This window comes from Ranitomeya imitator, chromosome 6 (genome assembly GCF_032444005.1).
Source record: "Ranitomeya imitator isolate aRanImi1 chromosome 6, aRanImi1.pri, whole genome shotgun sequence".
NCBI classification, from domain to species: domain Eukaryota; kingdom Metazoa; phylum Chordata; class Amphibia; order Anura; family Dendrobatidae; genus Ranitomeya; species Ranitomeya imitator.
In genome coordinates this window covers 64381910-64396490 of record NC_091287.1, presented here as the reverse complement: position 1 = coordinate 64396490, position 14581 = coordinate 64381910, and the positions used below count along the sequence as shown (strand labels likewise).

The 14581-nt window shown below is 43.8% G+C and overlaps 1 protein-coding gene across 3 annotated transcripts in view; it reads left to right on the top strand.

The window, feature by feature from the left end:
* The window catches only part of UBE3C (ubiquitin protein ligase E3C), a 146125-nt gene that overhangs the window by 113660 nt on the left and 17884 nt on the right, over positions 1-14581 (top strand). For all 3 annotated transcript variants that reach the window (XM_069729725.1, XM_069729723.1, XM_069729724.1), the window contains exons 21-23: positions 1473-1661; positions 3557-3623; positions 4162-4292. In XM_069729725.1, coding sequence (XP_069585826.1) covers positions 1473-1661; positions 3557-3623; positions 4162-4292 — 387 coding nt within the window. The remainder of the gene's footprint in view (positions 1-1472; positions 1662-3556; positions 3624-4161; positions 4293-14581) is intronic.

Here is a 14581-nt window from a genome sequence, read left to right as displayed (position 1 = left end):
CAGCCAAGCAGATGAAGATCATTGCATTTAAGACATCTGTATGAATATCCTTACACTACCGTATGGTATTAAGGCATAGCAGGGAAGACCATATGATGCAACATGGTAACCTTTATTTAGGCCAACGCGCATTAGATAGCTGTCAACTGGATCATTTGGCTGACAGCAATCTCCCCCCATACACAACAATCCTCGGCTCGGCTGTGTTATCTTTGAGCAGCGGTTTATAGAACAAAAGGATCAGCCTTTTGATTTCCAACATCCATTTTCTCCAATACTATCTGTCGGGAGGCCTCAATATAAATTAGACTGTCAAACAATCCTGAAGTCTAAGTTAAAAAAATAAAAATAAATTGCTAACTGAAGCATGACTTGCTAATGTAAAGCAACATAGAAGGACAGAGGCATATGCTGTGAACGTGCAGATCTAAAGGCCATTTAACACAAGAAATTAGCAAACTGTACGGGAACTGATCATTCGCCCTTATACAGGGATCCTTAAATGAGCATCGATCGACCTTGTTATATTGTTGATCAGCGCTCGTTGCAAGCAGAAATCTGCCCTTGTAAAAAGACCCTAAAAGTTTTAAGCTTGCTTATTTACAGCAATTAACAACTTTTATGCACCTTTTTCAAAAATTTCCCAGTTAGTTGCCCAAAATCCGGAATTTAAAATCCAATTTTCACAAATTACCACCTCCACTTATATTTATTCAATTTCATACCAAGATCACATGTGATTATTCATTTTTTTTATTTCAATCAGCCTTGAAAAGTCCCATTACTTCTATTCCCACATTGAAAATGAAAAGATTTTACATTGCGAACCCCAATCTAACGGCAACTCCAAGGCTTAGTGACATTACCCACTGATTATGTACCTATGCTTCCCATAGAAACCAAGATTTACCAACTTACTTGCTGTCCTTGTCAAATATAATTGATCTAAGTGGAGATTTTGAATATTTCACTAGTGATGATCAATCACTGAGATGCTCGGTACTTGAATCAAGCACGTCGAATGCTCAGACATGCTCCACTCTAGTAGCGAGCGTGATGGAAGTGAATGTGAAACTTGAGCATTTTTAGTCAATAGTAGGTTACAGATGATTAGTGGAAATTGAAAACCATTTTCTTTTTCAATAAACACCTTATGTCCTCTATAAGTGGCCGTGGTCATATAAGGGTGCAGAATAAAAATAATAATAAGGTCTGGAGCATTTTCTTCGCGGTTACATCTTTATATCTAGTGTAGGTAGCAGAGTGCGCCATCTAGTGACAGAAGCCAGGCAACGCTCAAGGAGGAATCTTTTCTCGCTCATTGTGATAAGACCTATATCTCCCACAGATTAGAAAGATGAGAGACATAACGTTGCATATCGAATTAATGACAGCGCAACCAACTTCTCATTTAATATCTGCAGTGCCGTAGAGCTATACAGTGATCTATATGCCGCGTTTGTTCCTATCAGGTGGTAGAGCTGAAGCTCGGAGGCAAAGATATCCCTGTAACGAGTGCCAATCGAATTGCTTACATCCACCTCGTGGCTGACTATAGGCTGAACAAGCAGATCCGCCAGCATTGCCTGGCATTCAGGCAAGGTCTTGCCAATGTGGTGAACTTGGAATGGCTCCGGATGTTTGATCAGCAGGAAATCCAGGTATTGTATCAGCGGTGGGTGCCAATGTAAATGACTATGTCTGACCAAGCACACACCTGACTTCCAGGCAAGCAGTAAGGATATGATACATTGATTCCCAATGATCAGAATTAAGTTTAGAGCTAAATCTTTTTCCACACAAACATCCAGGGTACAATACAACATATGCTGTAGTGTCTGCAGTTACTTGTCAGCGAGTCCAGGATAGGACATGGCCTATAGGGGGTCCAGAGGAAATTTTCCAAATCTATGGCCAACTTTGTCCATGCTGTTCAAAGGTAGTTTACATCTAACTATAGGATTCTAAGTACAAGACCGTAAATGATGGTCAAAGTTTTGTTAATAAAAAAAAAAGTGAGGTTATTTAAAACATCTCCTTGAAAACTAATATTTTGTCACTGGTAAAAGGCAAAAGCAAAGATGAACGGTATTACTGTGGTTAGATGGAGCCAGCCAGGAGGTGGAAGACGGCTGCAATAGAATCTGATGCTCTTGCCGGATTGGATCAGCATTCTGTGAGGCTGATGGCGATCTCATGTGACTGCTTTCTTCTGTCTTTGTACTGTATCTTTAATACAATAATACCATTTAGGTTCACAGCACTTTAATACAACTTGCCCACAAAGTAAGTTTCGGCAGTCTGTGGTGTGGTTTTTGGTTCTACATCCACCATTAATATGAGCTATTCCACCTAAATGGCAGTGTGGGAATAAAAATAAGGCCTGTTCACTGGTTTCTAAAATCGTATCTAATGTCTGAGCGCAAATAATTTATTTTAACAAGATTCTTTTTTTTTCTTAATGTACTGAAAGCTACCACTAGTCCTTTTTTTTTACCAGTCCTTTTGAGATCAGAAGCATTTTCAGTAATAAGGGTTCTTTCACATTGCGTTTAGGGACACAGTCGGTTGCCCCATTTGAGCATACGTCTGAACCCCCGCAAACAGGATCTGCACTTGTGCGCCGATGGGGCCATATACTGTAATAATGACTGCAGAGCGAATGTGTGCTCTGATGTGCCTCATTTTCGGGAGTATGCGCCTACTGAGGGCGGACACTCAGATCCCGACTGCGTCTTGAGTATCCACCTCCAGTAGGCGTACACTCCCAAAAATGAAGCACATCAGAGCGCACGTTCGCTCAGCAGTCACCATTAAAGTCTATGGCCCCGGTGGCGCATTCGTAGGTACGCTGTTTTGCGGGGGTGACCCTTACAATGTGCTTTTCCACCATTCTTTGCCACTGCTTTGTTTTATTCCTTCCTGATGGCATTTGAAAAGTACAAAGTTTGTACTCGCTGACTTACTTTGTTCCACAATGCTGCCCTCTGGATGAGGGTAGCAAAATGGGAATGAACAAGCACAACGATCAGCTGATCACCACTGCAGCTCTTTTATAAGAAAGCCCTTCCTTACAACAGTTGGCGATGTTAAATTGGCCATATCATGCAGTAGTGGCTGCAGAGCTGCTTAAAACTTATTTTTTATTTTTGCTCTCTGTTGCAGAGATATTACCTTGTAAAATTCAGGTTATATTTTATGATAAGTCCAAAAAGGCATTACCAAAGATTTCTCTCTGGGGGCGTGTACTTTTTCCCCTCATGACGTAGACCAATCATAAGCAGGAGCGTCATGCAGAGGAAAGAAGGACACACCCCAAAAGGTCAAAAGAACATGCTTTGTCCTGTGAGATGTAATGATAGATAGCCCTGAAGCTACAGTGTATAGTACAGCAGGGCTGAGTGTAATTACGTCCAGTTTTCATCTCACTATAGTCAGTGAGGGGGACAAAGCTGACATTGCTGTGAGAGGAGAGCTGCAGAAGTGTTTGCAGTGACACATAGCTCAGAGATTAAACCTATTTGCATATATGATTTTGATATCTTTCTTTTTGTAGGTCTTGATTTCAGGAGCACAAGTTCCAATTTGTCTTGATGATCTGAAGTCCTTCACAAACTATTCAGGTATTTAATTTAACATATAGATTGGTAGCCATTACCTTGAAATGAGAAATACAATTGTACACATCAGTGACCTTAACAAAAAAAAACTGTACACTTGAGGGTAAAAATGTTCCAGTGGGAGAATATTAACTGATGATAGGCTCTGTTCACACTGGCCTCATGTTTTCCATTTTTACAGGATCCATGACAGATGCCACTGACTTAATGACCTTTTTCCACAGCATAGTACTGTATATAGGAAGGAGATGTTATTGGGGATATTTTCTGCAATTTAATTCCGTATTGTCACTTATAGACCTGTTTATAAGCCGTCAGGGCTTTTTTTCTGTCAATACTGGGTTATGACTGATCTTAATAAGAGATCCATTCATGCACAAATCACTGTGAGTATAACCAAGGGATTCTAAGCATGTGCGTGTCCTGGTGAATGATGGGTGGAGCAGTGAAAACGTGCCGCTCATAATTGGCCTCTACAACCAGGAGTCCACAGGGACAGTCTATACTTGTTTCATTGTGCCTTTCTGTGTTTCCATTTCAGGAGGATATTCTGCAGATCATCAAGTTATCAAAATTTTCTGGAGAGTCGTGGAGAACTTTACTGATGAAGAGAAGAGAAAACTACTGAAATTTGTGACGAGCTGTTCCCGGCCTCCATTACTAGGTTTTAAAGTAAGCGTTGCAGGATTGTTCGCTTTTGTGAGAGTAGATTCCTCTTTGATTCCTGTAGATTCAAGGATGTGTGAAGCGGAAACTAGCATATTTCATGTAGTTAAAGGGAATCTGACAGCTTGATTTCACTCCCTAAACATGGGCTTGTAGCTCTTGCAAAAAAAGTCCATCCATGCCTTCAGCTGACCAGTCCATTTCTCTGTTGGCGATATATCGCCGTTTCAGTCAATACGAAAATGAGGCTGAAATAGGTTTGGAGACTGTTGTCAGTCCAGGTATCGCAGTCCATACAGGACTGACCCTTTAACATTTGTCTATCAGCAGTTAGGATAGCCTAAAGCTTTAAGGCTTTGCTCCTCCGGAATATGGAAGGCCATATACTAACCTTCAAAGCTGGCCTCACACTGTATGGACTCGTCATGGCCAGAATACTGCTGACCTGACCTAGGTTATAAAAACCTTCTAAATGTGACAAAGATGAGGAATTGTGAAATATTAATTATGTTAAGTCTGAAAATAAAGACCGATGTTTGTAGCATGTAAATCCCGCTGATGTACGAGTGGTTAGGGCGGCGCTTGTTTACTTCCATCATGTTATCTGCTTTGTACCCAAGTGATGCGCTACTGATAACAATACTTTATTTTTACTGACTGAATATGATTACCCGAACAACAAAAAATGTTCTCAATTGTTAAATGATCACTGGCATGTTTACTGGGCCGGATAATCAGAAAAGGAACGTTCCAACTAGTGATCAGCAAATGTGCTGGGATAAGGTGTTATCTGAGCATGCTCGGGTGCTAACCGAGGGTCTTCGGCGTGCTTGAAAAATATGTTTGAGTCCCCGCAGCTGCATGTTTTGCGTCTGTTAGACAGTCGCATCACATGCAGGGATTCCCTGTTTGTTGGGCATGTGTTGTAGCTGTAGAACAGTCATGAAACATACAGCCGCTAGACATGCAGCCGCGGGGACTCGAACATATTTTTCGAGCACGCCGAAGACGCTCTGTTAGCACCCCTTATCCCGACACATTCGCTCATCACTGGTTCCTACAAATACTCATTGGCGATTATGTGTTCATCTAAATGCACCTTAAAGGGAGTCATTCACATTGTACATGAAAAATTACCCGTGGACAGCACGGCATAGACAAGACTGGGCAGAATGATGTATAGGTTTGTTGGAAAGATTCAGTATGACCTGCATTTTATTTATTGAAATCCCTGGGGTTTGTGTGTATAGGAGTCCAGTGGTCGGTCCTACTAGTGATGGACAGCTATCCGTGCATGCACAGTCACTAAGTAGGACCGCCCACTAGACACATGCATACACACAACCGGCATTTCAATGAATGAAATGCAAGTTTTATGGAAATTTTTCCATCAAAAGTGTATATCAATCTGATCATCTCCTCCTCCTCTATAATTCCTGCCTGCAGATAAGACACCATTTTCAACGTAACAGGTTTCCTTTATCCACAAATGCTCCTTATAGTTCATGACCTCCTTTATTAAATTAATAATAATAATAAAGCAATTTCAGACTTAGCCGTTCTACCGAAAGGGAAAGATCTTGGCTCCAACCCCAAATAAATAAATGTGTATTGGCCAGAATGAACACATTAGATCTGTAGGAAGCATTGATATTGGACATGAAAGAGCCCACTAGACAGTGATTAGTGGGTAATTAGAGGGTTCCTTTCAGAGCGGGGTGTGGACAGGATCAGGCTATTTCTGTGCTGGATAAATAGAGAAGTGAGAATGTTTGTTCTGCCCTAATCCTTTATGGATGTTTTATTTGTCTAAACGTTTTTTAAATGAGTTCTGAGTAATGTCCCGACGTTATCTGTGAACAGCCCGCCGCCCCTATAAAGAATGGCCAGGCCAAATACAGTCCACAATATATAGCACAAGAGCAAAGATTGACACAGTTTATCTATAGCACATGAATGGGTACTGTAGCTTACACAGGGGACCTCTTAATGCCTATTGTCGGCATTGGTCATTATTTTTCAATATCCATTGTTCGCCATTTACAAATATTCCTTGAAGGTGTGGAAATACGTTTGGACTTGTGGAATGCAATGATGGACGAGTTTTTACCATGTTCTTCCAGAAACAGAAATCAACACACATTACACAATTATGAACGTCTACTTCCAAACTTCGGAAAAGAACCCTGTTCTGACCAGCGTTCATATCATTAAAACCTTAGAGATTATTCATTTTTGGCTTTCAAAACTATCAGTAAAAAATAACTAATTTCTAAGTTGAACAAAAAAACCCAAAAAACATTGGTAGGACCTTGGTCCAACAGTCATCGTGGTAGTCATGCCGGTAGTCCATGGCTGCCGGAGCAGAGACCTGCAGACGTCCTCCTACTTGCTGGCTTCCCCGTCTACTTTTCTGATTGATAGGCCCGGTGTGACACATGGACATTGGGTACATTAATCAAAAGAGGCACCAAGGTTCCTCGCAGGTAGGAGGAGGTTTGCAGACCTCTGGTACAGTAGCCATTGACTACCAAAGCAGCCTCTTCACCAGGGGTCCTGCAAATCTTTTCCCTCAACTCTACTAATCTATCACCTAACGTTGAGATCCCGCTCATATTTATGGTCAGTCTTAAAGGGTTTCTGGGAATCCGTCTGATGAAGTGTAAAGGCTGGGGCTTCACTGAGATTCTAATTTAGTTTAGCTCAGCACATGATTGACCAGTCAGCTGGCTTTGGCTACTGGAAAAATCTACAATAAATATTAACCAGCACCTATATAGTTAAGAAACATTTCAAGGACTTTAATATTGATGGCCTGTTTTTATGATGGTTCATCAGTTTAAATAGGTGGGGTCTGACTCCCAGCCCCCCACCAATTAACTTGTTCAAGATCCTGTGGTCCCCCACAGGTGATACAGCTTTGTGCATTGTGAATGGTACTGTAGTCTTTCTTATTCACTTTTACAATTCACAACCACTTAAAAAAAAGGAAAATTAGGAATCTGCAGCGCGGTATCTTCAATCATCTATTCGTGTGAGTGCCAAGAGCCTGACCCTCTCCGAAGTGATAATGATGATTTATCCTGTTGCCAGATTACACAATACAGAGTGTATACTTTAAAAATTAATTACTTAAAAATTTACATAAGAATGGCTCTCTAATTGGCTCAATAATCTTGATCATAAAATGAATCCAGCAAACAAGTGAGAGAACTGATGAGTCCAAGTGTAATTCTGCCTCCGCCCCTCACCCAACCTGACTGACAGCTGCAGCCTGTTCTGACCAGTGAGAGATTTAGGCAGTAGCGGAAGGAGAGAACACCGAAGAGCTGTCAGTCAGGCTAGGTGGGTGGAGATTCAGCAGCAGGGAGGATGGACACTGAGGAGCTGTCAGTCAGGCTAGGTGTTTGGAGATTTAACAGCAGCAGCGAGTATGCACACTGAAGAGCTGTCAGTCAGCCTAGGTGGGTGGAGGTTTAGCAGCTGCGGCAGGGAGTATGCACACTGAGGAGCTGTCAGTCAGGCTAGGTGGGTGGAGATTTACCAATAGGGAGGATGAACACTGAGGAGCTGCCAAGCTACATGGATGGACATTGAGTTTTACATTTTCAAAGGATTGTAGGGCCATTGTGACATGGATTTTCAAAGTACATCAAGTCTAAGAGATCTATTTATTGATGTACAGTGGGGAAAAAGTATTTAGTCAGCAACCAGTTGTGCAAGTTCTCCCACTTAAAAAGATGAGACAGGTCTGTAATTGACATCATAGGTAGACCACAACTATGAGAGTCAAAATGAGAAAACAAATCCAGAAAATCACCTGGGGTGATCTTATTTTAATGTATAAATATATGAGAGGACAGTACAAAGACCTTTCTGATGATCTTTTTAATCATAGACCTGAGACAGGGACAAGGGGGCATCCTCTACGTCTGGAGGAAAGAACGTTTAAGCATAATAACATAGTGAATCAAAAGACGTGGGCACAGCTACTAAGGTGCACGGGTAGGTTCCCAAGCCGTATATATAGATAAAAAGAACCCGGCACTCAACTTAAGTCAAATTGATGGTTTTTTATTTCGTAGTACGAAAAACGTTTCGGCCTGGTCTGGCCTTCGTCAGTTACTACAATGTTGTAAAGAAAATAGATAATAAGTACATCTGTGATTACATCTGTAAACACATCAGTGGATACATACAGTGTAAGATAAATAAATAAACGGAATAAAGAAAATGAACAGAACAAACAGAAGCAAACAAAAGTATATACAGTGTGTCAAAAGGTCCTGGTATGGCGATGTTAGGAACCAACAATATGAGGAGTACACTAGTGAATCCCAGCCCCCCTGGTGGTGAAAGGGTATGGAGAGTAAAGTGCCCCGTATCGTACCGTACTGAGAGGTGTCTGGGAAAATGTTGAGGGAATACTCCAAAAGGCGTGGTGAACTCCAAGGAGATCCCTAGGAAGGAGAAAAACCCCGTGGTAGGAGCTACTGTCGATCGGCTATAGTAAGACCGTACCGGAAATATGAGAGGCCCCAGTGAGTGCTAATACCTTGAAAAATGTAAGCCTCCGGTCAAAAGACGCGGCTGCAGATACTGCTGCAGGCTGTGGAGAAGGAAGGAGTGAAGTCAGGGTACATGTCCGATGGCGAAGTAGCCAAGTGGTGTGACATGCTGGGTGGCGACATAGCCCCTGAGGAGAGAATTACCTGAGGGAGAAGAGGGTCCGGACGCGGTGTCCACCGCTGTCAGAGGGGCTTGCCCGAGTGAGGAGACGCCAATGCGGCGTTCCTTATGTGCGCGCCGGTCCAACCGGAAGTGATGTACCGGAAGTGACCGCATGTTGTTACCCGCGATTGACAGGAGTGAGCCGGCCAATCGGATGACTCCACAATAGGGAGGCGGGACATAACAAGGTGTGCACTGTGAAGTGTAACAGAGGAACAGCCTCAGATGGTACGGAATAGTGATAGCAGCGCTGAAAAGGTGGAGGTGGGGGTTATTCATATATCCGCTGTGACCCCGTGGATAGGCAGAAGAGTCCTGGTGGCTCAATATAGGCGGCTCTAGGAAGATAGATAAATATGTTAGAGATATGCATATAATAAAAAACAGGAAAAGTATGTGATTAATATGATAAGTATGCAATAACAACCAAGTCACAATGCACATAATTGACAACTGTGAGTATCAAAATGTTAGAGTCCCTAATATTGAGACATCCCTATGCAAATTAAGTAAAAGAGACAAGGTCATAGTCCCTATTAAGACCTTTAGGATGCAGGGTATCGAGGGTGTGGATCCAGAACGCCTCCCTACGTTTTAGGGAGGCTAATCTGTCACCCCCTCGTCTGGGCGCTGGGACCTGCTCGATTACCTGGAACATAAGTTGAGAAATGTTGTGGCCTTTCGATATAAAATGTTGTGGGATGGGTAGGAGCGTGTTGCCACACCTGATCGTGGACTTATGTTTTGAGATGCGTTCCCGAATGGACCGGGTTGTCTCTCCCACATAAAGCATGCCGCATGGGCACTTGATGAGGTAAATTACATAGGCCGAGTCACAATTGAAATAGTTCTTAATAGGAAACGATCTGCCGGAACGTGGGTGGTGAAATGAGCTGCCCTTAAGAACATTGCTGCATTGGGTGCAGTGGAGACAAGGGAAGGTCCCTAGACGAGGGTTCTGAAGGAACCGTTGGGTGGGTGCCTTTTTGTCTGGTCCTACGTCGGCTCTACCAGTGTATCTCTTAGGTTACGGGGTCTTCTAAAACACGGGAGGAAAGGTTCCTTAAACTCCGGGATGTTTGGGTGGGCAGTTGTGAGTAGATGCCAGTGTTGGCGTATATTTTTATGGAGAATATAAGCAAAAGGGTGGAAGGAATGAACAAATGGAACACGTTTATTAGACTTTGACCTGTTGTTAGGGTTAGGTGTCTGGGATTCTTGAAGGAACGAGTTAGGATAACCTCGTGCATGAAATTTGGCTTCCATCTCTGACACTCTTTGTGTCCGTAGCTCGTTGTCCGAGACTATGCGGGTTACCCGCTGGATTTGGGATTTAGGGATCGCTTTTTTGATGGCTCTGGGATGTAGACTCTCAAAGTGCAATAGGCTATTCCGGTCAGTGTTCTTTATGTAGATATCAGTGCTTAACCTACCCGTGTGGTCTTTGATGACCACTGTGTCCAGAAAATTCATTCTGTGCAGGTCATGAGCCATGGTAAAGGAGATGCCAGGCCACGCGGTGTTAAGAAAATCCACAAAGGACCGGAAGGACTCCAACGTGCCGCCCCAAACGCAAAAAATATCGTCTATGTAACGCTTCCAGAGTAAAACGTTCTCTTGGAAGCGTGAGTCAGGGTAGATGATGCTCTCCTCAAAATCTGCCATATAGCTGTTAGCGTAAGGGGGCGCCACGTTGGAGCCCATTGCGGTCCCCCGTATCTGTAGGTAGTATTGGTCCTGGAACAAGAAGTGATTTGAATCGAGAACCAGTGTGAGTAGTTCCACCACTAAGTCAATTTGTTGCTTATGGGTCCCTGTGGTAGATAGAAGTTTTTTGATAGAATTAATACCATCCACGTGGGGAATGGAAGTGTATAAATCTTTTACGTCCAGTGATGCTAATATAGCATCGGCTGGTACACTACCCAAGTCCCGTATTGTTCCCAAAAAGGCCCCAGTATCCAGTAGAAGTGACCTAGTGGATTGGATATGGGGGGTCAAGATTTTTTTCTAGAAAGATAGCTATTGGGGACAATATAGAGTTAGTGGCTGCCACTATCGGACGTCCAGGGGGATGCTCAAGGTTCTTGTGGATTTTAGGAAGTGTGTAGAACACTGGGGTCACCGGATGGTCATTGGTGAGATAGTTGCAAGTTTTAAGGTCTAGGACCCCTAGTGCCGTGTATCGCTGTAGTATGCTTGAGATTCTGTTTCTAATGGCTTGAGTGGGATTAGAATCCAATCTCTGGTATATGGTGGTATTATCTAATTGTCTCCTGATTTCATTCAAGTAGTCACTCTTATCCATGATCACAATAGCACCCCCTTTGTCTGCGGGTTTAATTATTAAGCTGGAGTCAGACTGGAGTGATTGTAACGACTGACGTTCACTTAACGTTAAATTAGGGGGATAGTAAAGGTGTCCCATTTCAACCTCCCCCCGGAGTGACTGAAAAGAGTTTTGAATGAATTGTATAAATGTCTCGAGGGCGTGGGAGCCCCGTGGGGGTCTGAATGGGCTTTTGGTGCGTAAACCCAAACTCTCCGCTGTTAGGAGTTGAGGCGCTACAGGGGCTCGTAAGGTGTTTACCATGTTGTTCTGTGGATCAGAGAAATACACTTTTAACCTCAAAGACCTGAAGAACCTTTGAAGGTCCATGTCCAAGTCAAAGGTCCGATAGCGATAAGTAGGACAGAAGGAAAGACCTTTTTGTAGAACGCTACAGTCCGATGCACCCAGGGTTCTGGAAGAAATGTTCACGATTAGAGACTCAGTACCTGAGATCGTGTGATCCGTGTAAGGTCTGTGTCTCTGCCGAGATCTCTGGCTCCTCCGCGTCCTCTTTTTTTGCCTCGTTGGGTACGTGGACCTAAAAAACGGGATGTGCTGGGAATGGAGGAACTCCTGTCTTGCTCCGATCCCGAGGTGGAGTAGTCCGTGGAAGAGCGATGTCCAGTTCTTACGTTGGAGCGGGAGGAGGAGTAATTGTCCTGCCATCTGTACTCCCTTTTCGCCTCGTAGTCCTCGGTATCCCGGGCGAATTTCAGTCGTTTCCTGTTCTCTATGTCTCTACGGTGTTGTTCAGTTTTCGTCTTGATTTCGGATTTTAGTTGGTTCAGCTCCTCTGGAGTGCCTGTGGATGAAAGCTGAATCTCAATAGCCTTGACCCGTTCAGAGCTGGCCTCAATCTCTTTTTGTAGGTGTTCTATGGTGAGAGTAATTAGGTCTAGGGAGCACTTATTAAGAATGTGTTCAAATTTAGTGCAATATTCTGGAGAGTCACGGAAGAGTGTAGGGCGTAGTGGAACCCTCAGGCCCCTCGGAATGCGTTGTACCCGCAGGTACTCGGACAATGTTGCACAGTGAAGTTCGATGTTTATATGGTGTCTTACTTCTCGTTCCAGATCCCGTCCTCTCGTCTCACGAGGTGCAGTTTTGAGAAAATCACACGGATAAACAGAGTGGGATAGGATACTAGTGGTCTCTTCTACATTGTAGGAGAAGGTGTTGGTGGACATGACCAAGTGTGCGTGCCAACACGTATGGGGATAATATAGTGAATCAAAAGACGTGGGCACAGCTACTAAGGTGCACGGGTAGGTTCCCAAGCCGTATATATAGATAAAAAGAACCCGGCACTCAACTTAAGTCAAATTGATGGTTTTTTATTTCGTAGTACGAAAAACGTTTCGGCCTGGTCTGGCCTTCGTCAGTTACTACAATGTTGTAAAGAAAATAGATAATAAGTACATCTGTGATTACATCTGTAAACACATCAGTGGATACATACAGTGTAAGATAAATAAATAAACGGAATAAAGAAAATGAACAGAACAAACAGAAGCAAACAAAAGTATATACAGTGTGTCAAAAGGTCCTGGTATGGCGATGTTAGGAACCAACAATATGAGGAGTACACTAGTGAATCCCAGCCCCCCTGGTGGTGAAAGGGTATGGAGAGTAAAGTGCCCCGTATCGTACCGTACTAAGAGGTGTCTGGGAAAATGTTGAGGGAATACTCCAAAAGGCGTGGTGAACTCCAAGGAGATCCCTAGGAAGGAGAAAAACCCCGTGGTAGGAGCTACTGTCGATCGGCTATAGTAAGACCGTACCGGAAATATGAGAGGCCCCAGTGAGTGCTAATACCTTGAAAAATGTAAGCCTCCGGTCAAAAGACGCGGCTGCAGATACTGCTGCAGGCTGTGGAGAAGGAAGGAGTGAAGTCAGGGTACATGTCCGATGGCGAAGTAGCCAAGTGGTGTGACATGCTGGGTGGCGACATAGCCCCTGAGGAGAGAATTACCTGAGGGAGAAGAGGGTCCGGACGCGGTGTCCACCGCTGTCAGAGGGGCTTGCCCGAGTGAGGAGACGCCAATGCGGCGTTCCTTATGTGCGCGCCGGTCCAACCGGAAGTGATGTACCGGAAGTGACCGCATGTTGTTACCCGCGATTGACAGGAGTGAGCCGGCCAATCGGGTGACTCCACAATAGGGAGGCGGGACATAACAAGGTGTGCACTGTGAAGTGTAACAGAGGAACAGCCTCAGATGGTACGGAATAGTGATAGCAGCGCTGAAAAGGTGGAGGTGGGGGTTATTCATATCATATCCGCTGTGACCCCGTGGATAGGCAGAAGAGTCCTGGTGGCTCAATATAGGCGGCTCTAGGAAGATAGATAAATATGTTAGAGATATGCATATAATAAAAAACAGGAAAAGTATGTGATTAATATGATAAGTATGCAATAACAACCAAGTCACAATGCACATAATTGACAACTGTGAGTATCAAAATGTTAGAGTCCCTAATATTGAGACATCCCTATGCAAATTAAGTAAAAGAGACAAGGTCATAGTCCCTATTAAGACCTTTAGGATGCAGGGTATCGAGGGTGTGGATCCAGAACGCCTCCCTACGTTTTAGGGAGGCTAATCTGTCACCCCCTCGTCTGGGCGCTGGGACCTGCTCGATTACCTGGAACATAAGTTGAGAAATGTTGTGGCCTTTCGATATAAAATGTTGTGGGATGGGTAGGAGCGTGTTGCCACACCTGATCGTGGACTTATGTTTTGAGATGCGTTCCCGAATGGACCGGGTTGTCTCTCCCACATAAAGCATGCCGCATGGGCACTTGATGAGGTAAATTACATAGGCCGAGTCACAATTGAAATAGTTCTTAATAGGAAACGATCTGCCGGAACGTGGGTGGTGAAATGAGCTGCCCTTAAGAACATTGCTGCATTGGGTGCAGTGGAGACAAGGGAAGGTCCCTAGACGAGGGTTCTGAAGGAACCGTTGGGTGGGTGCCTTTTTGTCTGGTCCTACGTCGGCTCTACCAGTGTATCTCTTAGGTTACGGGGTCTTCTAAAACACGGGAGGAAAGGTTCCTTAAACTCCGGGATGTTTGGGTGGGCAGTTGTGAGTAGATGCCAGTGTTGGCGTATATTTTTATGGAGAATATAAGCAAAAGGGTGGAAGGAATGAACAAATGGAACACGTTTATTAGACTTTGACCTGTTGTTAGGGTTAGGTGTCTGGGATTCTTGAAGGAACGAGTTAGGAT